This window comes from Acartia tonsa, chromosome 6 (assembly GCF_053477335.1).
Source record: "Acartia tonsa isolate MP-2025a chromosome 6, ASM5347733v1, whole genome shotgun sequence".
NCBI classification, from domain to species: Eukaryota; Metazoa; Arthropoda; class Copepoda; order Calanoida; family Acartiidae; genus Acartia; species Acartia tonsa.
This window is the reverse complement of record NC_137265.1, coordinates 14655614-14683599: the sequence shown is the minus strand read 5'-3', so window position 1 is coordinate 14683599 and position 27986 is coordinate 14655614. Positions and strand designations below refer to the sequence as shown.

General features: G+C 31.9%; 3 protein-coding genes across 22 annotated transcripts in view; all 3 read right to left on the bottom strand.

The window, feature by feature from the left end:
• Nucleotides 1-27986, bottom strand: part of LOC145321947 (uncharacterized) — an 80299-nt gene that overhangs the window by 35017 nt on the left and 17296 nt on the right. The window lies entirely within an intron of this gene.
• On the bottom strand, nt 233-27757 carry LOC145321950 (katanin p60 ATPase-containing subunit A1-like). The gene is made up of 16 exons (XM_080163647.1): nt 27648-27757; nt 27200-27277; nt 26648-26714; nt 26090-26173; nt 25310-25485; nt 23993-24090; nt 15005-15059; nt 14641-14753; nt 14173-14289; nt 13364-13466; nt 3468-3590; nt 3055-3107; nt 2601-2770; nt 1629-1696; nt 1153-1264; nt 233-394 (listed from the first exon to the last, which is right to left on the bottom strand). Exons 1-16 carry the CDS (start codon nt 27725-27727, stop codon nt 308-310), a joined length of 1584 nt encoding a protein of 527 aa, XP_080019773.1. The 5' UTR covers nt 27728-27757; the 3' UTR covers nt 233-307.
• On the bottom strand, nt 4603-7767 carry LOC145321949 (uncharacterized). The gene is made up of 2 exons (XM_080163646.1): nt 7416-7767; nt 4603-7249 (listed from the first exon to the last, which is right to left on the bottom strand). The coding sequence occupies exon 2, from the start codon at nt 6669-6671 to the stop codon at nt 6186-6188; it is 486 nt and encodes a 161-aa protein (XP_080019772.1). The 5' UTR covers nt 6672-7249; nt 7416-7767; the 3' UTR covers nt 4603-6185.

Below are 27986 nucleotides of genomic sequence, written 5' to 3'. Positions count from 1 at the left end.
AGGGTGAATGTACGCTTCCCCTGGACCCCTACTATGCAAAAAACTTCGCTGGACCTATAAGAATCTTTATAGTAAAAGAGAACCATATCGGTTCAGTGGTTAGCGAGTTCCCTCGCTTCAGATATAAACATAAACAGACAACCAGTTACTTATACATCCTTTTTTCAATTCAGATAAAGATTGAAATTAAAATAGTTTCTTTTTAGATCAAATATTCCTATAAAAAAAGCTAAAAATGTTATTTTTATTTAATATCATCATAGGTATTATCTGACTTTAATATAAAAAGTCTAATAAAGTTTATTATTTAATAAGATCCAAATTGTTGTATCCAATGTTCATATTTGCTGATATCCAAGTTTCCGACACTTCTCTGACAACGGAGCATAGCCTCCTACAGACAGACACGTCACAATTATGTAACATTCATTTCATACATAAACTTGGGGAAGGTGAGCTAAATAATACTAGGGTTTGGCCGGATACTTTTTTTGGCCGAGTACCGGATATCCGGCAAATTACCGGATAACAGGATATCGGGCATTATAAATAAGCCGGATATCCGGCCATTGTCAAAACCCTGTGCATGCTACTGATATCATGGTAGCGCAGCTACTCTAATGTCCACATGTCCGTCCGACTGACTTCATTAAGGGATCTTAAGGGATAAGCCAATGGACGATAAATTGATATACATTCCCAATGATGATAACCAATGTTACTTCTGCTGTAGATTTAAATATCGGTTGAAAAGTTTGGACACTACTAGTTGGGAACCAACCAATTAATATTTAACCAACGAATAAGATAACGTGCTTATAAAACTTTGGGTACCAGTGTAATTTACAGTCATAGGTCCCCTTCTTGTTAATGGAATAAAAACATTAGAAATGATAAAGCTGACGATTCCGCAAATATGTCATATTAAGTGATTCATTAACAACTTTCATTTTTTTCTCTCTATAACTTGTCAAAAACCTGAAGTACTATAGAATATTGCAACACTTAATATTATTTAGAAAAACATAAAATTAAGGTCGCGTGTTTATTTGGTAAAAAATCTGAAGGATTCTTTTAGTGTGTTACTTAAGATCAATTAAACGGCCGTCACAACAGGGATGTTTTAAATGAAATGAATGCTGCGCCCCCTGCCTCAAAGTCCTGGTTGGACACAGGCCGTTCCAGGTCACTCTTCTGCAGCTCTTTAATCTCGTCCGGGTTCTTGCCCTTGATCATTCGTCGCATTGACATCATCGCTGCGTCTCTAAAGTTAACAGGGACAGATCAATGGAGAATAAGTCGAATCTAGTGTAGTTCACGGTTATTATCCAATATCTATGAAATTTAAAAGCTGCCAACGTCCAAACGATTTAACGTATAGATACCTATTCTATGCTCTCACAAACTTTTAACCGACAAAAGAAGACCTACAAACAATCTGGAATAGCCATTGCTCAGAAATGAAGTTTTCTCGCAGTGCAATAAGACTTATTTTACACTTTTTCCTTCTGTGAAGCTTTCCTTATGCATTATTGGATCTTGACTTTTTCAATATCTTATGACGCTTAAACGGTGTGCGGGTCTTATACTAGCTGACTTTTAGTACAATGCAACAAATCTTTTTTTACCTCGATAAAGAGGTAATATCAGCCCCTGAATAGTCTTCCAGTTTTTCTGCTATTAATGATAAATCAACCTAAAAATTACAAACAATAAGAATCTTTTGATGGCCCCGCAAGGTTTTGACCCACTTAAGAAATATATTCTATATCACACTTGAAAGATTTAGGTAAATTAGGCCGAAAATCAGTGTTCTGGAGCCGGAGCCGGGAGCAGCAACATTTTTGGTGGGGCCGGAGACGGATCCGGAGCCGTATTTTTCGTTAAAAACGGTTCCGGCTCCGGACTAGCTAAAAATGATTTTTTTAAAGTAATATCATAATTTGGCAACGGTCTATTTCCATATAATAAACTGAAAAACTATTTTTACTTAACAAATAGACACACATCCTTCTACTTTTATATAGCTTTAATCAAATAAAAGCAAAATATTTTATATTATTTTATCAAATTCAATAATGAAAAAAAATTGATATATTAATTTTAAGGTAGGAGTCGGAGCCGGAACTGGAGCCGGAGCCGGAACCGCATCAAAATTATACGGCTCCGACACCCTGCCGAAAATTAAAAGGTATAATGCTTGCATATAAGGTTTTTTAGGTTGTTTAGCCCATGCGAGAAATGTATCCTTGATTCTCTGAAGTTAGATTTCAGATGCACACTGAGATTACAATTATTACATCATCCTAGCCTAGAGTTTGGCCCGTGCGAGACATGTATTTTCCTCGCGCTTTATAACATATTTACTTGCCTCTGGGCTCAATTCAATATCCTTCATATTGTGCTCGAGCAGACTCAGCCTGGATTAATGGATATAAAATATACGTGGATATATAAATTGACATGGGAAAATTTGTCGTCAATTTAGGTTGCTTATACGGACCTCATTTATTCATCAGTTCGGTTATCAAGCAAAAGGGAGGGGATGGGATAAAAGGGGTGGAAACGGGGTATCGTTTATAGCCAGCTGCGATTATCACTTTATTAGAGTACAAAAAAATCTGGTGCAACATCCAGGTAATAATAAATCCATTCCTGGAATCCATATCCGGCAGCGGGATGTACAGCCGCTTCTCAAACCTCCGCCGGAAAGCGTCGTCTATGTCCCACGGATGGTTAGTGGCCGCTAGCACCATCACGGTTCCGTTTTCTATAATAATCAGCAGGTTTTATACCATTTTCACAGAAAAAGTGATCTACACCACAATAATTAAACGTAGATTTTTTTCCACTAGTGAAAATTAAGGGATTGTTAAGAATGAGACGATAAACTATAGATTAGTGTACAAAGTTATTGGTTGAAAAGTTTGGATACTACTAGTTTGGAAACAGCCAATCAAAATTTAAATTAAGAATCTAAATTTATGAGCCAACGAATAATATAACGTGGTTATAAAACTTTGGGTACCCATATAATTTAATCATCTTTCATACCTCCTGTTTCATTTAATCCATCCATTTGTATCAAAAGTTCTGACTTAAATCTCCTGATGACAAAAATAAGAGATATGTATTTTTGTCTTCTCTCGAAGTTTATCAAGCTACAGAAGACAGAATTTAGTACATATTTTATATTAGGGGAGAATAAAATTACTTTCCATTGTGCTATCTCTTTAGTTTTTAAACTATTAGATTGACTGAAACACTTCAATCCATTCTTGTTATTCATTAAGATTTATTAAATTTGGGCAGCTGCCTTACTCAAGCCAAGGATTAATCATAAAAAAGTAAGCTCCTGTGAGAAATATCATAAAAAAAAATCTACTCTCCCAAAGTAAGGGGTCCTGTGCTCGACTAGGCACTATAAGGGAAACCGCCCGTGGCACGTAACATATCCTTAATCCTGCCTGGTGGCTTCATGCTCTCCATCCGAGGTCCTGCTGGAACACAAGGCGTCTACCTCGTCAATAAAAATGGTGCTTGGCGCGTAAAACCGGGCCATCTCAAATAACAGTTTCACAAGTTTTTCTAGGAGGTCACGTTTGATGGATTTTTTTGCTATTTTTCAGCCTTTAAAGGCCAGATTTGAAGACATTACATAAATCAATTTGTCTGTCCGTCCGTCAGTCCTTATTTAAAATAATCTTATTTTTTAATTAAAATATTTTTTTTATGACAAAATTATGTGTTCATATGAAAAAGAGGAAAAATCAACAGAATCAATTTCTAGAATGCCTATTTTTCTATTACAATATATTTTTCTGACTTGTACATTTTTCAAGAAAGAAATATTTTTGACTTGCAAAAAAAACGTAATAAACCATCATTTCTGATACTAATGACGTGTAGTAATAGCAAGAACAAACAGCTAAATATTCTAATAAAGTGTATTAATTCAAGACAAGTTAAACATACAATAATAATATTAAATATAATAGCAAGTATTCACTTTTGGGTTCGTGCCGAGTTGCAGAGCAAAGGTCTTGCTCCGAAACGGTTGACACAAGAACTAAAAGCTAATATACAAAATACATACATTGCTCTCAAGTCAGGAAGAAAGGAACTATACATCACATTTCTCCCTGGCTTTAACATGAACATGGATTTCAAAACTGTAATATTTCAGATTGAATATAACAATATGTTTATTACATGTTAATTGACATATATATATTATAAGTAGCATTGAATGCTTATTAAATAGATAATAATTGATCTGGTATGACACCTGCCATATTTTTATTTTATTTTTTTTTATTTTATTTCCAGATCTTTAAACACTTCATATACATTTTTTTTTTATTATTTTGGTTCCTTAGAACTCTTTTGTGTTTTTTTTTTTTTATATATTCCTTTTTTCTTTGTGTTTTTTTTTTGTTTCTTTTTAATATTTTTTTTTTAAAAAAACATTGATTAATATATAATCACTGAAAATGCATTGATTAACATATAATGCATTGATTAACATACAAAACATTGATTAACATAGTTATTATAAATGCATGATATAAAAAAAACACTGATTAACATATAACCATCAGATTTAAAACATGGCATTATAGAGCATTAATATAAAACATTAATTTTGAACCTTTTCGAGACTACTACTGCCTCAACAAATATTTAATACATAAAATAAAATAAAATATGAATTAACACACATAAAACTATAATTATTCATAATCATTGATCATAATATTCATTTTCTTTTGCCAAATTTTTCTTGATAATAGTAGTATCATTCATATCCATCAATCCATCATTATCCATCAATCCATCAATCATCTCACAATGACATAACCATACCAATGCTACAACACCACAAACGATATAACCATACCAGTTGACCTTAGCTTAGTTATAAACTTAGTTATAAACTGGTTTCCACTTAGCAACTGTGATTTTCTCAAACAACACAACAGCCATTCACCTCCACCACAAGAAGCCTCCAATCTCTTCAAAAAATTGGAATCGAATCCTTTCTAGCATCGACTCTAGCTACTTCCCAAAATTCACCCTTTCCTGATTCAAAATACGTTGCTGATCCTGCAGGTTAGCCAACCGAGCATCTAACTCAACCATTCTAGTAGCCAAACCTGCCAAATGTTTGAGGTCTCAGGTCAAAAATCAGAACTGCTGTTCACATTTATCATCCAGGAGATTATATCTATTGCATAGTCAGGCATGACTTAAGCCTAATAATGACAACCACAATAACTGCTATTAACATCTCTGTTAGAATCCAAAAATCGACATGTCATTCAAAATACAGAAACTGCCAATGATTTTCGTTATAACAATGATGCTACTGTCGACACTCCAACCAATGATAACGTTGAAAACAATGAACAGAAACAACAAACACAGAGAAAACTGCAGCCGAACAAAAGCAACCAAAACCTTCGCCATAGATTGATTCGAAATCTGATCCATTTCGTTTTTCAATACTAACTATCGACAAAAACACCAGCTATTGACAAGTAAGATATCCAACCTGGCAGTCAAATCTACAACAGCCACATCATCTTTAAGCCCCGCCTTCTTTAGAACAGCTAAAATTTCACTAACCAGCATTATACTTTGACTGCCCACTGTATTAACAACTTACAAATATCCGTTTTATCAGTCATAAATATATTTAAGATACAATGCATGCTATTTTAAAATTCTGCACAACTTCACAATAGCTTCTAGCCCATGGTGTATATCTCTGTTTATTATTATCTATCAACTAAATACTTCTCATTTTGACAACTGTAAATACATCTCTTTGTAGCTACCTGACTCACTGTGCATTTATTTGCATCATCCTGACACACTGTGCACATCTGTTCAAAATAAATATCAACATAATTCGTTTAGCTCTTTGTATCTACCTGACTCACTGTGCATTTATTTACGTTATTCTGGCACACTGTGCACATCTGTTCAAAATGTTACAATATCAACATATTTCATTTAACTCAATGTTATTTCATTATCCTTGACATACGAATCCTCAATTTTCAAATTAAGCTTCAAAACTACTCTCCGACGTCTTATTATCCACAGCTGTTGCTTAAATGCTTAAATTTAACACCTCCAAGTCTTCAAAACTTTTCAACAGTTATTATAAATCTAGCAATCTATAAATCTAAATTACTTTTCTTCTCCTTGGCAGCAGTTGGACTGTTGATTGGAGTACTTATAACAGGTTGAGAAAGGGTTGCAACAACAGTATCAACAGATTGACTTGCTTCAGTAGGATTATGATTATCACTATCACCAGTACCAACAGATTGACTTGCTTCAGTAGGATTATGATCATCACTATCACCAGTACTATCATTAGTTGCATATGATTTGCCACTACTGGTTGATTTAAGACTCTTCTTGCCAAGATCAGTAATAGTCTTCCCATATATAGAGATATCATATTCAAGCTCAAAGATAGCTTCATCAATCATTGTTTGCAAGATATCATATTCAAGCTCAAAGATAGCTTCATCAATCATTGTTTGCAAGTATTTAATCTGTAACATCATCAGCTCTAGTACATCATGAGGAAACATATTCTGTTGCACAATAGACAGAATATTAGTAAATCCATAAACTCCAGCAGCTCCATACATTCCAAATATGTTGTCAATCCAGCACAGGCTTCCTTTGGAGTTTTGTGCAAGCACTCAGTTGTTAGCTTCAGGTACTTTTCATGATCACTAAATCTCCTTATAGTTGCCAGAGAATACAGGAACCTTGAACTTAATATCTACCTTCCTGGTGATACTCCAAGCTTCTTGACCGCATTATTGTTTAGCTTCCTGTTTAGCATCCTGAACTTCAACAGACTTCACATCTAATCTATAAACAGATTCTACAGCAGCAATAGCATGTTTCACAATATTACTGACCCAATTACTAAACAATCATAAATAATGCTCCTTTAATATCGATAAAATTCAACATATAATCGGTTATGTACCATAGTGTATCCTGTACCAGCCTCCACTCTCTCTCCACCAACAATTCAACATATAATCGGTCAGAGCAAAGTGTATCATATACCAGCCTCCACTCTCTCACACCTTTTAACTATATCATAAAACAAAACAAATCACTCACCTACAAATAATACCAATGTCAACACAAAACAATGGCCAAATTCAAAACTATATTTCAGTCACCACCAACTACTTCTCTTGCGGCCGATCTAAAACAAAATACAATCATTTTAGATGCCAAAACTTATTTAATACATATTTTATTTTCACTCAACAAAATAAAATAATTTCTTTAACATGTATTAGTATATATAACATTAATCAAATGTATATCAATATTGAACATCATTAAAATCTTAACAAACTAAAACTCACCAACAGGTAATACTGTATCTCAACCACCACAACTACTCCTCTTTTCGACCAATCTAAAACATAATACAATTATTTTAGATGCCATACTTAAATGTTATCACTTAACAAATAAAATTTCAACATGTCTTCTTAAAAATGTATTAAGAAATATAATATTAATCAAATGTTTGTCAATAATCGAGCAACATAAAAATAATTCTTAATACAATATATTAGTCTAATACAGTAAAAAATTTACCTAATTATTCAATGAAATATCTGAATAATAACTTATATCATCCACAACTATTTTTATGTATTAGAATCTTGAAAGTTGAAGCACAACTAACTATTTTTCTCTATACCTGAGAGCACTTTCTTGTGCAGCTCAACTTTTGCGCATACAACGCCCAACTCCTGCTCATCATTGCTGCTACCTCTCTGCACCACCCCATCTTGCGCATACCAACTCCGAGAGACAGTGCAAACTTTCCTTGCCAAATTATTGCCCACCCCCCTTCTCCATGAAGAGAGACAGCTCCACTCAAATATCTAATGCATTATAACAATTTTGCTTCATGAAATTCTAAGCTTCATAAATAATTTTGCTGAATCAACATCACTAAATCGCAATATATACTATTCTATATCGAGTGTCCTTAATAAAATTTAAGCTTAAACAAAAACTTAACACATCCATTATAATTCCAAGTTTTAGTAGATTTCAATCCGCCCCTCAATATTCTTCCATTTTATTCTGATCCACCAAAACTTTCGCAATACGTTCATTATATTCCAAGTTTTTAAATAGATTGAAATCCGCCCACATCTATTCACTTTAATTTGATTCATCCAAAATTGAGCAACACATAATGTTTCAATTTCAAGTTTGAGTGCAATTTGATTCACCACCCTGTGTTATTTATATAATTGCTTCTCCTATAATTAGGTTTGGTCCGCCCATCCATACGACCATTTTGATTCACCACCCTGTGTTATTGATATATTTGTTTTTTTCTATAATTAGATTCGGTCCGCCCATCCATACTTTACATCTATCTACTTTTTGTATTTCGAACTTTACATGGTGATTTCTGCAGCAGATAGGTACAATTTAGAAAACGTAGCAACACTATAATCATTTCTATGACGTCCGTACTTCCATTTGTAAACATGTTGATTTGACCACAAATTTCTATATGATCTAATTATCCGATTGTATACTAATTCCGGGAACAACAAAGCACAATACTTTATGATTGCGGTGTCAATAATTTCATATGATCTATTTATCTGATTGTTTTGATGTATATTGATTTCTGGGACAACAAAGTACAATATTTTATGATTACAGTGTCAAGCATCCAATCACCCTTCAGACAACCAACACTCTGAGATGCACAACCTTTTTCGAGAAATTTTAACTGTACATGGTATTGAATTGCGCCTGTTTTAGCCCAAGGCATTCCCTCACTCTAACTATTTACTTCTAACTATTTACTTCATTTACTCCAAGTATCTGATATAGTAGCAGTGAGAACCATTTTTAACTTTGTTAGTTATGACTCAGTGTCAGACCGAGATTTAAACCTATCACCTACCCAACGACAAGTAGATGTGCTACGTGTTAAGCGGTTTACAAGCGAAGCCACTCTATAAGCAAGTTCATAAAATGTAAGTAAAACATCAATCTGTATCAATCAGTTCTTTTTTAACAAATTTACTTACAATTTTACATCGACTCTTATACACTTATTTTCTCAGTTTTGACACTATACAAGTGTTGATGTTCGTTTGTCCTACCATTCAATGCTTCGCTTTTGTTAATGTTGTCTTCTTTGTTTTTTACAAAAATTATTCAGTTCTGACACTATGCAAGTGTTGATGTTCGTTTGTCCTACCATTCAATACTTCGCTTTTATTAATGTTGTCTTCCTTGTTTATTACAAACAAATTTGCTTACAATTTTGCATTGAATCTTATACACGTATATTCTGATTATTTAATTTTGACACTACACAAGTGTTGATGTCCATTTGTCCTGCCATTCCATTGCTTCGTTTTTACGGATGCTGTCATCTTTGTTTTTATACATCATATCCGAAAACGTTTCAATTACAATAGAAGTCATATATAAGTCAAACTAAACTTGCACATTTAACCACCAAGTCTAAACAACACATTTAGTATTAATCTATATTGCATCACCCATCATTGGATATAGATATACACAATAGACATCTCTTCCCTACACAATCCTATATATAATAGATCTATTGTCAAAACTTGCACAAAGTTTTATTTTCAACAAACATCCATAAATAATATATCCATTGTACACACATCAACAAGTTTTCTCTAAATCCATAAATAATATATCCATTGTACACACATCAACAAGTTTTCTCTTCTCTCCATACAAATATTTCCAATAACATTCATTTCCTACTATACAAATATTTCCGATAATTTATTCATATATATATAATATGTCCATTTCAATTCTGCACACATATCATAATTAATCCACATATAATATGTCCATTGTACAATCCAATTCTACACACATATCTCTCACTCACTCTCTCTCTCTCTCTCTTTCTCACATCATAATCAAATACTGAATAACAATTTTTGCTTCATTAAAAATTTTTGCTGAGTTATGCATTCCAATCTTAAATCGCCATTTAATTGTTTAAAATAAATCTAGTTAAATCCACAAAAATTCCGCCCACCAATCAAATATCACATTCTACTGATCATGATGACAAGTATGTATCAATCCAAATCAACGTAAATTCAAAAACAAAACAAACAAAATTTCTGTTCTATCTATAATAGAAATTTCGTACTATGAATAATATATCACAGATCAAAGATCACATATCTATCTTCACGCAAGTACAATCGTTATTATTCATAGCACATTTTAACCATATTCAAAATATTTTGTTTCCATACATATAAACTTAAGAGTAGCTTTACTCTTATTTATACATAAACCGCAATATAATTGTTTTAAAATTAAATACTTAGAACCATAATAACTGACTCAACTTTTAAAACAATTTACAGCCTTTCATCAAAATTCTAATACCTTTTAAAGTATCTAATTTCAAATTTTTATCCAATTTTCATAAAATCACGATTTTAACATTTAATAAAATCAATTTTCTTCCATTAACAATTTTACAAAATTGTATTCCTATTTTCGTTGAAATTAATCCATCTTCAATTTTTTTTATTATTCTAATCTCTGTTAGACACCACAATAGTCTGAAACAAAAATAAATATATCCAAATATCCAATTCCAGTGTAACAAAACAAAAAAAAAAATAAATGCATATATTTTGATTTTCATAATAACATAATCTCATAAACTCGTATTCAATAGTTAACAAAATGTTATATTTCCAGAATTCAAATAATTACCATAAATCAAATTATTTTCCATCACAAACTTTATAGAGTTGCTTCGTTTCTCTCCTTATTATTTAAACAATGTCAGCGCTTTCCAAATTATATGTTATAAATTCTAACCTTGTGCATGGACACCACAATGGCAGATAAATTAACATTTATCCCACTAATTCGAATAATATCAGAGATCTACATTGATTAGCAATGGATACAACAATGGAAAATAAATTGACGTTTATTCCCAAAAAATCGAGTAAGATCAGTAATATACAGGGATATAACAATAGCAGATAAATTTTTGTTCATTCTAGAAAAAGTTGCTCCACAAATAATCTATATGATTTGTAACATAACATCTCCAAGTTAGATCAGTAATATACATGGGTATAACAATAGCAGATAAATTTTCGTTCATTATAGAAAAAGTTGCTCCACAAATAATGAGTTTTATTTCCTCAATAAAAATACTTCCAGAAGCACAACTTCTATACATTTTTATAAGCCGTCAAATCTATCAGATACAAAACTTATTCAATTATAGATATCTTAATTGCAAAACTACAAAAATCGATCGCCGCCACACCGCCGTCAACTCGCCGTAGTACATGTATATCCTGCTGATACAATCCAAAACTGTAGAGAAAATCCTTCTTCCCTGCAAATTGTAGAAAGAAATACTCGTTTAATCAATACACGTCTGTCCTGAATGAGCTATAGAAAGAAATACATGTCTAACAATATACGTCTGTCCTTGTTTACAATACATGTAATCCTTGCTTCCCTGCAAATTGTAGAAAGGAATAAACTGTAGAGAGACATTTTTAACAATTTTTAACAATACTCAACTGTCCTCGTCTCCCTGTAAAAACAAACTATAAAAGGATGACATGGAATAAACTGTAGAGAGACATTTTTAACAATTTTTAACAATACTCAACTGTCCTCGTCTCCCTGTAAAAACAAACTATAAAAGGATGTATTTTTTAACAACACATGTCTATCCTTCTCTCCCTGCTGATACATGTCCAGGGCGGCACCTTTTCCCCTTTCATGGTGTCCTCCACCAACATAGTACATGTCCAGGGCGGCACATATCTTTCCCTGGACATTATGTTGGTGTCCTCCACCCACATGTTGTCCTGCAATGTCCAGGGCGGCACCTTTTCCCCTTTCATGGTGTCCTCCACCAACATAGTACATGTCCAGGGCGGCACATATCTTTCCCTGGACATTATGTTGGTGTCCTCCACCCACATGTTGTCCTTCACTAGACAGGATGGTGTCGTGGTGTCCTTCAATGGACAGAATGGTGACATGGTGTTCTTAACCATCACATATCTCTCCTTCACCAGGGGTTCGACCTGGTTCACCATCTCTCCATTCTTCAAGCATAACTGGTCCAGGAATTCGACCTGGTCCAGCATCACATGTCTCTCCTCCTCCAGAGGTTCGACCTGGTTCACCATCTCCTTGACTGTTACCTGGTCCTCTCCACCTATACACTCTCCCCCCCCTAACCTGTTTGGCAACACCACCAAACTTTCTTGTTCAAGGAAACAAAATTTTTCATTAGCAATTGGAGCTTTGAAATTGTCCATAGAAAGTGTTGGCAACACCACCAAACTTTCTTGTTCAAGGAAACAAAATTTTTCATTAGCAGTTATAGCTTCGATCTTATCTTCATGATCTTGCATTCCACCAAAAATAGTTCGAGAACCACTAGCAAACAATTTAGGCTTCTCCTCTGGTACAGATCCTCCAGCCGTCCTCTGCCAAGGCATAGAGGTATTCAAACTATTCTGCTGGGTATTCAAACTATTCTGCTGGGCAATTCTATCCAAAATTCGCTGCTGGCCAGTCATAAACTCATCAACAACCGTCACATTCTCGGTTTTGATATCATTATCAACACTAGGCACCACCACCTTATTAAGGCGATCTTCTAAATCGTCCATACGAGTAGCCAGTCCAGTAACCGCAGCACTAGTAGTAACATTATCCGTCAACTCTTGAATGCTAGTCTCCAGGGGCGCTATACGCCCACCCAACTCCACCGCCACATTATCAATTTTAGTCCTAAGAGCATTAATCGCATGAACCATATACACATCCTTATACACAACCATATACACATCCTTCTCCTCCTGAGACATCTTCCTCCACTCAGCAATGTCCATCCTGGTCACTGCAAACATCCTGAACAAAAACCAAAAGCAAAGAAATAATACAATTAAAAGAAAATCTGAGCTATAGATTCGTACTACACTACTGCGCCAAAATGACGTGTAGTAATAGCAAGAACAAACAGCTAAATATTCTAAATAAGTGTATTAATTCAAGACAAGTTAAACATACAATAATAATATTAAATATAATAGCAAGTATTCACTTTTGGGTTCGTGCCGAGTTGCAGAGCAAAGGTCTTGCTCCGAAACGGTTGACACAAGAACTAAAAGCTAATATACAAAATACATACATTGCTCTCAAGTCAGGAAGAAAGGAACTATACATCACAAAATCCATGGCAAAAAATTAAATTCATGTTCCTGATTCTCCACGATATTTAGAGGTCAGAGTTGAGGATGAAATGTTGAAAAATGAAGTTTTGCATTCTGAAGCCACAGCCTTTGCTAACATGGTCTTACCCGTTCCTGTCATAATAAATAGAAAGTGTTTTCCAAGAAAATTCACATCATAATTAATAATTATATCTATTTTTGTTAAGGGTTGGGGTATTTGAATTCTTTGGAATTTATTATTTTTGGAGTTTCTAACCATAAATACTAACCAAAATTCCAAAAAATTTAATTTGTAAGGTTCAAATTGATTCCAATTTCATTTATTCATATGGGTAAGATTTGAAATTATACCTCCCCTTTCAGAATTTATCAAGTATAACCAGGGTTTCGGATCCGGATCCGGATCCGGATCCGGATCCGCAAGGATCCGCATATTTTGAGTCCAAGGATCCGGATCCGGATCCGCAAAAAAAATGCGGATCCGGATCCGGATCCTTAGACTCCAAAAAATGCGGAAAAAATGGAAAAATCTACCTAAATTTATATAAAATCTCAGACATTCTCTTGATGAGAGCCAATCTTTAAGGTTTAGGTTCAGACTTGAAAATTAAAAGTATTTTTGACTTCGAATTGAAGAATTAATTTTTTTGAAAAATTTGGTGATTTTATTTTTATTGTCAAAGATCCGGATCCGGATCCGGATCCGCACTGACCAAATTTTGAGGATCCGGATCCGGATCCGGATCCGCATAAAATCAATGCGGATCCGAAACCCTGAGTATAACTAAACCAAATGAACTGAACTTTTCTAAATCTTAAATTAAAAAATATTTAGAACCTGGAGGTCCCACCATGAGGACACCTTTCCAAGGACGTCTGATCCCTCGGAAGAATTCTGGCATAATTAGAGGAAGGACAACAGCCTCTTGCAGCAATTCCTTGGCTTCTGATATGCCTATTTATATAATAATGACAATTGTAATACAATTTTAATGATCATGAAGTTTGAAAGCTATATATTAAAAAGATAAATGAAATAAAAAAACATTATTTGATTTAAAAATGTGATAAAATTGTTGTCCTTAATTTTGGTCAAAATTTCTCAAGATTTGTGTAAGTCATGATAGTGTGTGCAAAATGATTAAACCTTATTAACATTGTTTACAATTTTGTGGTTTTTATCAAGTAGCTTTTATCCTTCTGGAGGAGAGGTTTGCAGTCTTTAAGTAATCACTGAGCATTTTTGTTGTACCACCTCCAAAACTTAAAATCTATTGGCTTTTGAACAGGATAAATTAAAATTGACCTGCAATATCACTCCATTTAATATTTGGATTTTGAACGAGAATTTCTTTTTCAAGCATATCTATCAGATGCCTCTCATAACCAGAATCTTTGAATTTATATTCAATCTTTTTCCTAAATAATGTTTCTTATTTGAAAGTATATATCTTTGTTAGCAATAAAATAATATAATTGATAAATGTGAAGATCTTTATAGAATGCACAATATGTTTAATAAAAATTTTGATTCCTTAGTTTAGTACAAAGCTCAACATGTTTTACAGTATGCTTCTTCCTAAATGTCGTCTTTAATAGGGAACACAACATGTTTCACAATATTTTACTTCTTAAATGTCATCTTAAATAAGAAACATATTATGTTTTACCTTATACTACTCCCCTGAAGCTCATCTTCCTCAGAAGATCTTTCTTCTGGACTTCCTGGGATAATAATCAGGAATTAATGTTAATGTGTTTAAACATATACAGCAATTCAAAAATAAATATTTGTAAATTGGTCAAGGATAAAGAATTAATATGTCAACACCTTTGATTTGAAAGCTAATAAAATTTTAATTTCATAAGTTTTATATATTCAATACCAGTACGGTCAAAAAAAAAGTATTAAAACTATAATTGGAAATGAAATATTGTTTTTAAAATTACAACTTATCAAAGCATAGTCCTTGGTGTTGCACTTTTATATTCAAGGATTGGATAGGTAAAAGTTGCAAAAATATAGGCAATAACAGATATAATAGAAAATTATTATCAAAATGGCAATTTACGACTACAATTCAGGGTTTCGTATCCGGATCCGCATATTTTTGAGTCCAAGGATCCGGATCCGCAAAAAAATGCGGATCCGGATCCTTGGACTCAAAAAAATGCGGAAAAAATGGAAAATCTACCTAAATTTATATAAAATCTCAGACATTCTCTTAATGAGAGCCAATCTTTAAGGTTTAGGTTCAGACTTGAAAATTAAAAGTATTTTTGACTTCGAATTAAAGAATAAAATTTTTTGAAAAATTTGGTGATTTTATTTTTATTGTCAAGGATCCGGAACCGGATCTGGTAGGATCCGGATCCGCACTGACCAAATTTTAAGGATCCGGATACAATCAATGCGGATCCGAAACCCTGCTACAATTATAATGAAAATCATGATATTTCTATTTTTCAGAAATTATATAACTTCTCCATGGGAAATAATCAAATAATATTAGCTTTAAGTTAGTAGTAAAAATTGCTATGTTGAATTAAATCTAAATTTTTACACCACCGTCTGAGTTTTTAACACATTGCAAAACTAACTTTTGCACTAACAGTGCAATTATTTATTATATGTCTTGAAATTTGAAGCAACATGAAAAATTCATAAATTAGTTTAAAATGTCAAGAGTCTTTTTATTTGCCCTATATTTAAATAGGTCACAAGTACACACATACATAAACACACAAACAAACATACTTGAATGCTCTTTAATTGAATTCAGCAAAAGTAAGGCAAAGATTTTATCATTTCACACGAAACCTTGCAAAAGTAAACTTGCAATTAACACAATATTCAGACAAAGTTTCATGACATTTTTAGCAACAGTTTTCTCTGCTTGCAGAATGTCTGTATGTCTTCACGACTGTATTTTAGGAATTGATATAATAAGTAATTGATAATTTTCTTTCAGACCAGTCATCTTTAAAATTTACTTTTGTACTCTAACAAAGCTTAAAACATAAATTAAATTTAAATATTGAGTAGATGTGTTAAAAAATTAATACTTCCTACGTTGTTTAGCTTTAGTATCAAATATCTCATGTTTCAAACAGAGTTTATGCAAAAGAAAAAATATTAAAAAATATTTTTTGATGTTTTAGTTCTTGTGAGCAATTATCATTAAGGTAAACTTGTAGTTTCAAACTGGTTCTAAAATGTTTTCAAGTGTTCATTTTTATATTTCCAGTTACATAAGAGTTCAAATATCTGTCAATCTATTAGTATTAGAAAATTTGTTAACTACAAAATTTGACTATTATTATAAAATAAATAGCTATTGAAGTTTTAACTTTATTGGTAGCTTTGAATGAAACTCTCTGTAGACCTTTTAAATACCTACACTGAAAATCATACAGTTACACACACACACACACACACACATAAACTTACACACCTGAATGTACGCATGTTTTAGTGCAAATTCCAAAACATGGCAAAATTTTTGTTACATACTTTTGATTATATTTTTCTAAGTTAGTAATAAACTCGTAGGAATTATAATGAAATACTATGAAGCAGAAAGTTTTTTTTGTCTTAAGCCAAATATCTCGGAAATGCTGGTCCGAAATTTGATATTCTTTTCAGTGAAGTATTATAAATGTCTTGGGATGGTTTTCAGGCTATTTTTCTAAATTTCGTCGGCTAAATCCATGGAAAAGTTTGTAATTCCCTGCCTCTTCGAATACATATTTCCTAGATGGTAGGGGAGCAGCCGCTAGTTTACTTTTATATTTGTAAGTGTGTGTGTATGTGTGTGTGTATGAAAATTGTTCTAATAACCCAGAAATTAAAGAGGTTTAAATATGACAAGGAAAAAGGTATAAGCAAGTTGTAGGACATCCTAGCAAAAACTTTTTTGTTTGTCAGTACTGAACCGATTAAGTAAAACTTTTTAGTAAAGCTTTACTTAGGCCCCAGAATTTTTTCTATGCTCATTTTATGCCCTTACCTTCCCTCTTTGTTTTCCCCAGTTGCTAAGGACGCAGCCACTAGTCCTTAATACAAAAAGATTTCAGAAAATCTTGTACCATTTTATTGAAAAAGTATTTCATTATACAACATATTCAGTCTTTTAAATGATTCCTTTGTTTTTCTGTGTATAAACTTTGTATGTATGTATGTAGTTGATAGGCTTATTTTCTTTAATTAACATAAATATAAATTAGAATAGGGTTCATTACTGTCCCATTTACAGTCAGGGATACAGAAATGGCATGGGAAAAATATTGCTCAAAAGCGAAGCTTTTTTATGATAGGGGTCGGCACGTACGTGCGTCCATTTTGTATGATATAATTATCCTATTTATCTGATTTTTGGAAGAATGCTGCATAGGGACAAGGTACAATATTATCAGTGAATCATCTCTATAAGTAATCCCAAAAATGAAAGTATGTCCTTTTACTGTATCCTATATTTATGCAATTTTGCAACAAAAAAAAATCAAAAAAATGGGAATGGAAAATATCTAATTTTATTTTTAAATGGCAGAAAAGTTGTAGAAAAAATGTTTTATCAACCGTTTTATGGTTGATAATAAATATTTGTAAATAAAAGGTTATAAAAGTTTTTTTAAAGCATAAAACCACAAATAAATGCAAATTCATTGAAATGATAATTATGAAAAAGCAAAATTCTTTAGTACATTTATCTTCCTTTATTCAAGGAGTGCTTAATCAAGGTTGGAAAGTTAAGTTATTTTTTTTTATTTGGACATTTAAATTTAAAGAACACCGGACTGTTAATTTCGCTGGTACCTAAAGTTTTAAAGCCAGGTAACTTTATTCGTTGACTCAAAAAATTTGGGTACTTAAATTTTTTATTGGTTGGTGACATAATAATATGCTTCTAAAGAAGAAGAATCTTTTTTCAACAACAAAAATTTCCTTATATTTGCACTCAAGACTTTTGATTTCTAAATGATTAAATTATTATAAGAGACAAGTGAAAAAAGGTCTAAATAATAATTTTAAAAAGTTTATCTCCAATGATAAAAAATAATCTAATTTGGCGAGAAAAGGCAACAAAAATTTCGGCTGAATCGATTAAGATCTGCATTTCAGGGAAGCTTGTTATTTTGCAACCTGTTAGTGTATATTACTTGGCAACCCTCCGCTCTCACAATTATAAAAGACTGTGAGAGAACTTAAAGGAACAAAGTGGAACTTTTATGGAGTTTTTTAGTAGAGAATTATTAACTTATTTATTGTTTGTACAGTATGATCTCGATAAGTTCTAGAAAGATTGAAATAAGCTGACTAGGGCTTGTAAAAGCGGCAAGTTTTAAGAAAATTAGCGAGGAAGTAGTTCAATTCCTCACTTTGGTAAAATTTAAAGCCTGAACCCATTCCACAAGTTAGAAATCATTATTACCAAGACAAAATCTATTGTTTTTATGCAATAAATATTATTCAAACCTCTAGTATTGTAAAAAAAAAAAAAAAATTGACCAACAATAAAATCTACGTTACCTTATGCTTTTTAAACACAAGACGGAAAACAGTTTGAAAAAGAGATTAAGAAAAAAAATGAAGGGAAAAAGGGGATGGGTTAGAACAGGGGTGGTTTTGTGGAGTGCACTCATTGCCGCGTAGTTTATTTTTTAAAGACACTAAAGCCTATGAAAAAGATGGTGATTTTAAAAATAACTGTAAAGCCAGTGAGGAAGGGGACAATTAAAATGGAAATTACGCTGGTGCCCAAATAGACTAGTAAGTAGTGTCTAAACTTTTCAAAAAACAATTTAAATCTGCATAAGAGCTAATTTTGTTTATCACCATTAGGGATGTACTTTAATCTATCCACCATTGTCTTACCATTTAAAATCCCTGAAGTATAGCGAAGAGGAAGGGACAACTATGTTATTAAAATAAAATTTTGTTTTTATGATTTGATACGTGTGCGGAAGTGAATGCACACTTACTAACTTTCTATTTTTCTTTTATCTCCATTCACACGGTCAAATATTAATATACATAGTCAGGGAGGGAGGGGGCAATGACAATAAAATCCCCCCCGACCCTCATTCATAAGAGTAAGAATATTCAAGGGTTTGATGTTATTGGGGGGATAAAAAGGTTGTAGATTAATTTAATTCCTCCCCTGATGAATATTACATATGTACTAAGACCAAGACCAAAATCAATTGATTATAATTGAAATAATAGTAGTTATATCATGGTTTTAAACACTATTTCCCGACCGTTCCAAAGATCTTAAACATCATATCAACAGAAAAAAATAGTAAACACTTTAATTGTTTAAGATCTATTTTGCCTCCTACTTCTCAGCTAGTTTTTCTTGAGATGATATATCCCTCCCAATATGGACTGTTTGTCTGTTAATGAAGGAGTGATAAAATGTGAAATATCATTCTAGTTTGAATCCTAGAGGGAGGAATGGGACAATAGTATATAAAAAAAACTATTTGCAAACACTAAAGTTATTATTACAAAAAGCAGACTTTCACAGGGATCTTAAGGAATATGGCAATGGGCGGTAAAATGATGTAAATTCCCAATAATGAAAAACAAAAAGAATCCTTCTGTACATTAAAACTATTGGTTGCAAAGTTTGGAACCAACTAATTAAGATTCAATAAAAAGACCAATTAGTGAGTCAACCAATGAGGAAGCATGTTTATTAAACTTTGAATACCGGTGTAAATTACAATCCAATACCCCTCCCTTCCTGAGCATTTCTAAATATGAAAAACATCAAATCAGAACCATATTATTATAACAGCACAAACTGTCCCTTCTCCTTGGCTTAGCTTTCAACATTAGGGAGGGAGAGAGGATGTACATCAAATTATCAGCCATTGTCTTATACCTCTAGATCCCTATATCAACATACTTTAGTGTCTCACGCAAATATGAATCTTACATAAAAATTCATGGAAGAGATTATTTCAACTTCTCTTGTCCTATCCCTTATCCCTAGAATCTTATCATAATTTGTCTTATTCACCAACAATGAATATAGAACTTTTTATACAAGTACAATTTCATTATAAAAAGCACAGCAATCAAAGCTAACGATAGATAGACTAGTAACCCAATGATCTAAAAGGATAAGACAATGATCAATAAACTAATATACATCCCCAATAATGATGCACAAATTTACCCCTTCTGTAGATCACAGAAAGTCTTTGAAACGTTTGGACACTCATCTTAATAAACCATCAAATCAAAATTCAATAAAAGTTTCCAAAGTTGTTAAGCCATGGAATAAGTTTCAGATTAAAAGATGAATTAAATCATACATTAGCTGCCCTTTACAAAAAAAAAGATTATAAATAAATAATCTAACCTACTTTTTAGATTATTTAAATAATATATCAACTTTTGCTTTCACTGTGCATTTATGTAGTTTTAACAAGGATACTATATACGTTAGTAGCGCAGCAATAACAATTTAAAAATAAGTTTTTGGTTCCTAAATCATTTCGTTAAATCTGCTTCTTAGCAAGTTATGATGCGTAGTCTTAATAACAAACAATTAGACATCACTAAATTAGTCATCACTAAATTAGTCATCATGCTGTTTTTGGGAAAATAAGCCAACTATTTTAATAAAATATTTTCAAAAATACGATTTTCAAGTCTAATATTTTAAAAACTACATGGTAGAAAAATATAATTCTTTCAAATATAGGACCTATAAATGTAGTTTAAGCCACTGAACAGAAAAAAATATGCAGTTCACTAAATTCAAGTCTAAATGCATTTCGTGCAACTGACCCTTTATACAATAAATTAATATTCTGTTTATTAAGTTCTGACACTCTAAAATTATTAATGTCTACTGTCTGATATTTTCAATTCGCTTATATGGATGTTGTTATCCTTGTTTAATCTTAAATTGCACATGAAACTATTTTAGATTGAATTTTTAATAATTGATAACGTAATTGTTTAACCTATAATTCGTGCATTTTTTATCATTTAGTTCTTTCAAGCCTAAATCCCTATAGAAAAGTAACATCTATCTGTGTGTCTGTGTCTGGACCGATTTGGTTCTCCTTTAAAGTAAATCTTTCAGAGAAGGTTTGTAACTATACCTCCTCCCTCCTAAGAGTAATCTACCCTAGAAAAATCCACACACTTAAAAATCTTTTTTCTATCAAAAGTAAACTTGAAAGTGTAGGGTTGACTTATCCCCCCCCCCCCCACAACCTTAACCTAAATTGCCCCTTGAGGCCTATGTTCATTAAGATATAGTAAACTGTTAGATTCCTTATCGCTAATACTTCAACGCTATTCCAACGTCAAATACAATTTTATTCTTGACAACCCTTATGTCTTATTTCATTACCTAGTTCGTTGGTTTGTTTAAACCATCTTATAGCATTACTCATCAAATGAATTCACAAACAACTTATCAATGTTGATTATACTGAAAGTAAATTTTTAATTTGACAGAATTTTTTATCCTTGACCTATTTACATAATCAATAGGGTAAGGGGGGGGAAATTTCGGTTTTTTTTTCGGTTTTTTTGAAAAAAAATGGGGTAAATATTAATATTTTCAAATGAAACCAAGACCAGTAGAAAGCTTACGGAAAGGACTATCAGGTCCTAAAGGGACATTATCCTAGGACTTTTAGAAGTTGGCCGAAATTGACCGCAAAAAAGTTACCGATATTTCCCCACCACCGGGGGAAATATCGGTAATTTTTTTCAACCTAAAAAAAATCGATGAAAAACGGCCAAACGGCCAGTCGAACATAAATAATCATAATTAGTATAGGTTATAGGGATTATCCACAAAAAGTTTCATAATGATCGGACTATTCCTTCTATGTTAAAAATGAATTTTTTTGAAAGACGCGAATTTTCGATTTTTTTTTTCGAAAATTTTTTTTTAAAAAACTTAAAATTAATATAAGAAAAAAACGTATTTTATTACTTTTTAGGCCTGATCCTAAAAAAGCTCACATTGAACTATAGATTTAGCCCAAAAAACATGAAAATTGATTAAAAATTGACCTCAAAAATTGAATTTGAAGCAAAAGTGTCATCTTTGCAAAAAATCTTGACTACATTTTAACCTTAAAAAAATCGATGAAAAAAGGCCAAACGACCAAACAAGCGTAATAAATCATAATTAGTATAGGTGATTGGGATTAACCACAAAAAAATTCATAAAGATCGGACTATTCCTCCTATGTCAAAAATATTTTTTTTTCAAAGGACCAGAAATTTTGATTTTTTCCTCGCAAAATTTTGAGTAAAAAAATAAAATTAATTTTTTTTTTGTTTTTTATCTGTTCTATTCATTTTTAGGCCTAATTCTTAAAAAGTCCATATGGAATAATAGATTTGACAAAAGAAAACATGAAAACATGACCTTAAAAGTTGAATTTTAATTTCTTTTGAAATTACCGATTTTTCCCCCGGCGCCAACTTTGGTCATTTTTGAAAAAAATATTAACCCGATTTTAAAGCTCTCAACGGATTTGGAAAAAGCGGGCAATTTCTAGTTCAAAAAGTTTTTCAGATCAGCTCTAGGTCTTACCAATTTTTGTGTAGGTCGATCTTTACACACCTACTAAAAAATTTTTGGAAAAAAAAAATTTTTCGTCCGACTTTGAGACCCAATAAGTACCCTTAATATTCATCTCACAAAAAATTCATTTTATACTTTTTTGTAGGCAATTTAATAAGGAACAAATTTGCTTTTATGTTTTTTTCTGTCATTTGAAAGGAACATGGAGAAAAAGGCCATTTAATGAAGGTAGGTCGAAATTACCGAGAATAGCCCCTTACCGAAACTTCCCCCCCCTTACCCTACAATATTATATATAAGTTGTTAAAGATTAGTATGTATTATTAATTCTTATTAAAAGTTTGTAAGATGGATGGGATATTGCAATGGAAGGAAATTAAACCTCTAAAAAAAATATTTCTTTTTTTAGTTCTACTAGCGGCTATGCGGATGCCTCTAGGGGCACTTTAGTGTGGAGTGGGGAGAAGTCGACCCCTACCAAACTTTCAATTCTATTTTTAAAAATAAAAAGTAAAAACTAATTATTTTCGGGGAATAATTTCAAAATAGTTCAAGCTTGCATCGACCTATGCATAACTACTATTTAAGGAGAACCATATAGGTTCAGAAGTTAGCGAGATCTTTCGCTACAAACAAAAAAACATTACTAAGGGGGGGGGCGAAAGTGACACTTTTTGAAACCAAAACTAAAAGTCAAAGGAACTCAACTAAAAAAAGAGTTACAGGTCTGACATTTTGCATGGCAGTTGCTTTATAGGGGTACAATATGGAACTGTGAAGAAACGGCGGCGCAACCGCCGAAAACCGCCGAGAAAAGGCAACAAAAATTACGGCGGGAAACGGCGGTTTTCGGCGGTTGCGCCGCCGTTTCTTCACAGTTCCATATTGTACCCCTAAAAAGCAACTGCCATGCAAAATCTCAGACCTGTAACCCTTTTTTTTAGTCGAGTTCCTTTGTTGACTCTTAGTTTTGGTTTCAAAAAGTGTCACTTTCGCCCCCCCCCTTTTATAATAGGATAGGTATTTAAGTGAATAAAAGTATTTGGAATAATACCATGTACTTATCCTTTTATCTATAATATTTACCTTTTGTAATTTTGCGTGATCTATCCCTGAGTCCCGTATCTTTAATTGGGGTGGGGGTGTTACAAAAAGATTCCATATTATCACAGGAAGTTGCACTCCTAAATATAATTTAAATCTTTAAGATTTCCAATTTTTTTAAAGAAAATTAAAAAAAGATATTAATAATAGTAAACAATCTAAGTATAAATGACCAATTGACGAGCAAGTTTTTAAGCCAATATGAAAAAAGTTTGTGTGTGTTAATGACCAATCAGATTGCATGTTAAGAATTTAATCCAATAAGAGTATCCCTTTAAGGCAAATAAGAGAAGAATGTGTTCGAGTTTATGACCAATCTGAAATCAAGTTTAGAATATTTAGCTAATAAGAGAAGTGTGTGAATGACCAATAAGAAATCACATTTAGAATATTAGCCAATAAGCGAAGTGTGTGAATGACCAATAAGAAATCACTTTTAGAATATTAGCCAATAAGAGAAGTGTGTAAATGACCAATAAGAAATCAAGTTTGGAATTTAAACCAATAAGAAAAGAGAATAAGTAAGTGACCAATAGGAAAACAACTTTAAAATTCAAGTTCAATTAGAGTTTAGTTAGGGATTTTAACCAATACATAGGAACAAATATTTTTCAACAAAGGGGGAAAAATAGCTTATCATTAAGACATGATTACTGATAGAATTGCTTTACCCTTGAAAAGGGTAATTCTAAAATAACAAAATATTTTGTCATGTCAAGACAATGCATGAAAAATAGTTAAAATTGAGGACAAAAATACATTTTGAGTAGGTCATTATGGAAAAAAGAAAAGTTAATGTTTCAGAAATAAAAGAACTTTTTTGGCCTTTAACACCAATCCCAATTTTATTCAAAGCAGGTGGATCTAGTAAACTTAGGTTTTAAAGGCACTTAAAAACCTTCAAGTGGGACAAAATTAACCTAATAAGTATTAAGATGCCAAATTGAATTTAAATTCAACTAATACCTAATACTTTTTTTAAAGAAAGAGTTATACATATGTATAAATATTTCCTATAAAAATATTCCCAATTCCCTTGAAAGCATATTTTAAGCCCTTATCAACATATCCATTTATCCCTAATTACAAGTATCATTAAAGATTCAATAAGTGAGGATTATTAATTATCTTTAAACCACAAAAACTGCAAAAATATAAATATTTTTTTCTTTCACAAACCTTCAATAGATTTAATTATATGGAATTTATATTAAAACAAGGACAATTAAGTCCATACTCTAGTTATAGAGTAGCTGTACTACTAAAAAATACTAAAGAAAGGCATAATTGTAGTTGTACCTAGATTTTGAGGAGCTAGTGTATCGTTTGCTGTTCTTTCTAGTAGCCAAGCTTGACCGCCTGGCGGCTGGGTTGGGTATAGCGGGGAACAGCTTTTCTTTTTGCCGTAGGCTGCTCTTCCACCGCCCCTCGCATGCACTTCCTTGTTTACTTCGAGATTCTTTTATACTTGGCTCCTGATTTTGAATATTTTTTTTATTTTCATGTCAGGGTTATGATAAAGAGCTATTTGCCTCTAACTTTTTCAACAGTTAAAATAACACCTTATCAAAATTTTGTAAAAGAAACTATGCCATAGTATTGTATATAATGAAAATGCAGAATTGTTTAGATAGTTTAGGATAAAATAAAAATATACTCTAATACTTTTTTATTTTTACTTTTAATTACATATTTTTCCCCTTTCTATAATTCCTTTATAATTATGTGCAAGAAAAAAGTCTTTGTTTTTGATAATTGAATATTAAATATTAAAAACACTTATGTCTTTGTTTAATGCTCGTATTAAATAAAATATTGGGCAGGGAAATTGCACCTGATAAAAACTAGGAAATCTCTATTTTTTATCAAATTTATTTTTTATTTTTTGCAGTTAAAGGACAAAGGGAAGAAATATATTGTCTCCAAATTATGAACAACATTATTCCAGCTTTAAATATTATTTATTGGGGAGAAAGTATAGATTTTGTTTCCTTTCCTACCTTCAATAAAAAAAGTTTTAAGCGATGTCAAGTGGTCAATTCACAAATTTCTGTCAGGAGGATTATGAAATTTGAATACCTCTTTGTTGTTTCCTTTTGGAACTGTCCATGAAATAGGTTTGCTGACAGTCCGTATAGGATGGTGTGCGGCTTTGCTAACAACCTGTTAATATGTTATGAAACGCTACGTCTTTAAGAATAGGATACATAAAGCAGTAATGGTTAATTTATTTTAAAAAGTTTAAAATTCTTTTCTGTTATTAAAAAATGAATTAGAAAAAAGATTGGTTTCATAACACTTAGGTATACCATTATTAAAATTAGTTAAGATATGACAAATTTTAGAATATGAAAATGATAGACAGTCTATTTTTTTAGGCCATTATTTTAGGGTGCCTTATAGCCATACAAATGCCAAAAACCATTTGGTAATATAATAAGAGTAAAAGTTAAGTTTATTTTGTAATTTTATGTTAATTACGTCATAACCTTTAGCTGAAAAGATGGCGACAAAATGCCAGATAAAATATATTCTCTTAATTTGTTTAATTTTTTTCCAAGTTATTCAGATTGAGAATTATATTTGCCATTAACCTATCCTTTTAGTAAAATATTGTTGCATCATCAAATAAATGACCTGGACAGGATGATTGTGGTTGTGGCTGCCAGAATTTTGATAGTGGCTGCTAGTCGTGTGTCTCATCCTTGTTAATTAAGATTTTTAAAAGATATTCTTATGCACTATGGGGCAAACATATAAAAAAATGGGTTAAACTATTTACAGGCCTATATAGCAAAATTGGGTTTTTTGGATCAAGGAACTCATTTTTCTTAATGATTTTCAAAACTTATAACTTCTATATTAATAACTTTCGTAAAATAAGGAGAAAAAATTTTAATAGCTAGGCGCCTTTCCTTTTAAGAAATAATCATTAATACACATGAAAAGCTCAGCAATAACAAGTAAAAACTAATGCAATTAGTCTTAATGCAACATCAGAGCTATATTTTAAAAAAATTAATTTTTGTATTCCTATGGTCCTATAAGATTATAACAGTAATTAAGTTACAAAAATTAACGTTAGAAAAGCCACATAACAAAATATATCTACTGTTTTATTTTTAAGTGCTCAAATGCTTAACCTCTTACTCATAAAATTGCCCAAATTAATTCCTAATTCTATCTTACCCATGAGTACTTGAGGGTTTCATCCTGAGAGCTGTTATAGATTCCTCAATCACCACTGAATCCATCATTTGAACCATTCTAACCAGGCAGGGGAAAGAGAGGTTAGGTACACATGTCAATAAATCAGTCACAACCTCATTTTTAAGGTTAATATTAAGCTTGGTTTTAGAGACTTTTCAAAACCTTAATTTTTAGGATGATAGGGGACATTTGACTGAAAAGTACACTAGTACCCAAAGTTTGCTAAAATATTCGGGAACTTTTAAATTTTTAAAAAAAATTAAGTGTCCAAAACTTTACAACGAATAAAACAATCTTCAGTAGGGGTAATTTTTTTTTATCATATTTAGATATGAAAATCAATTCATCGTCTACAGTCTTATCCCTTAAGACCCCTGCGAATTTAAAACTAATCAAAACCCTGCAGTGCTCGATATGTGTACCCAACCTAGCCATGGGGCTCGGCATCGGGGGCTGCAACATCGTGTCCATCATCATTTCTCGAAACATTGTGTTGAAGAAGGACATTTTGTCCCCAGTTTTTATTTCCCTGTATCTTTATCTGAAGGGACAAAAATATTTTTTTATAGTTTTTTGATAAATAATTCCTTTATAATTATTTGAATAAAAATAACATTTTTAGCATTCATTTAAATTTTTTCTACTATTTTAGTTTTTTTTAAGTACCTAGTGATTTTTCTTAGTCTAATAGAAATTCTAAAAAAAAGTTACATTTTCATATAAAGTATTTGTCATTAAAAATTCACATTTTTACACTTTATGATTC

Bases quoted from the DNA above. Each gene is read 5' to 3' on its own strand.
- LOC145321949 (XM_080163646.1), bottom strand. From the start codon at position 6,671: ATGTATGGAGCTGCTGGAGTTTATGGATTTACTAATATTCTGTCTATT.
- LOC145321950 (XM_080163647.1), bottom strand. From the start codon at position 27,727: ATGTCCTTCTTCAACACAATGTTTCGAGAAATGATGATGGACACGATG. The intron at 25,486-26,089 runs GTATTCAAATTT...ATTCAAAATCAG, and splicing joins CAAAAGGAAACAACAAAGAG to GAGCCAAGTATAAAAGAATC. The intron at 14,290-14,640 runs GTCAATTTTAAT...TTATATAAATAG, and splicing joins TAAATGGAGTGATATTGCAG to GCATATCAGAAGCCAAGGAA.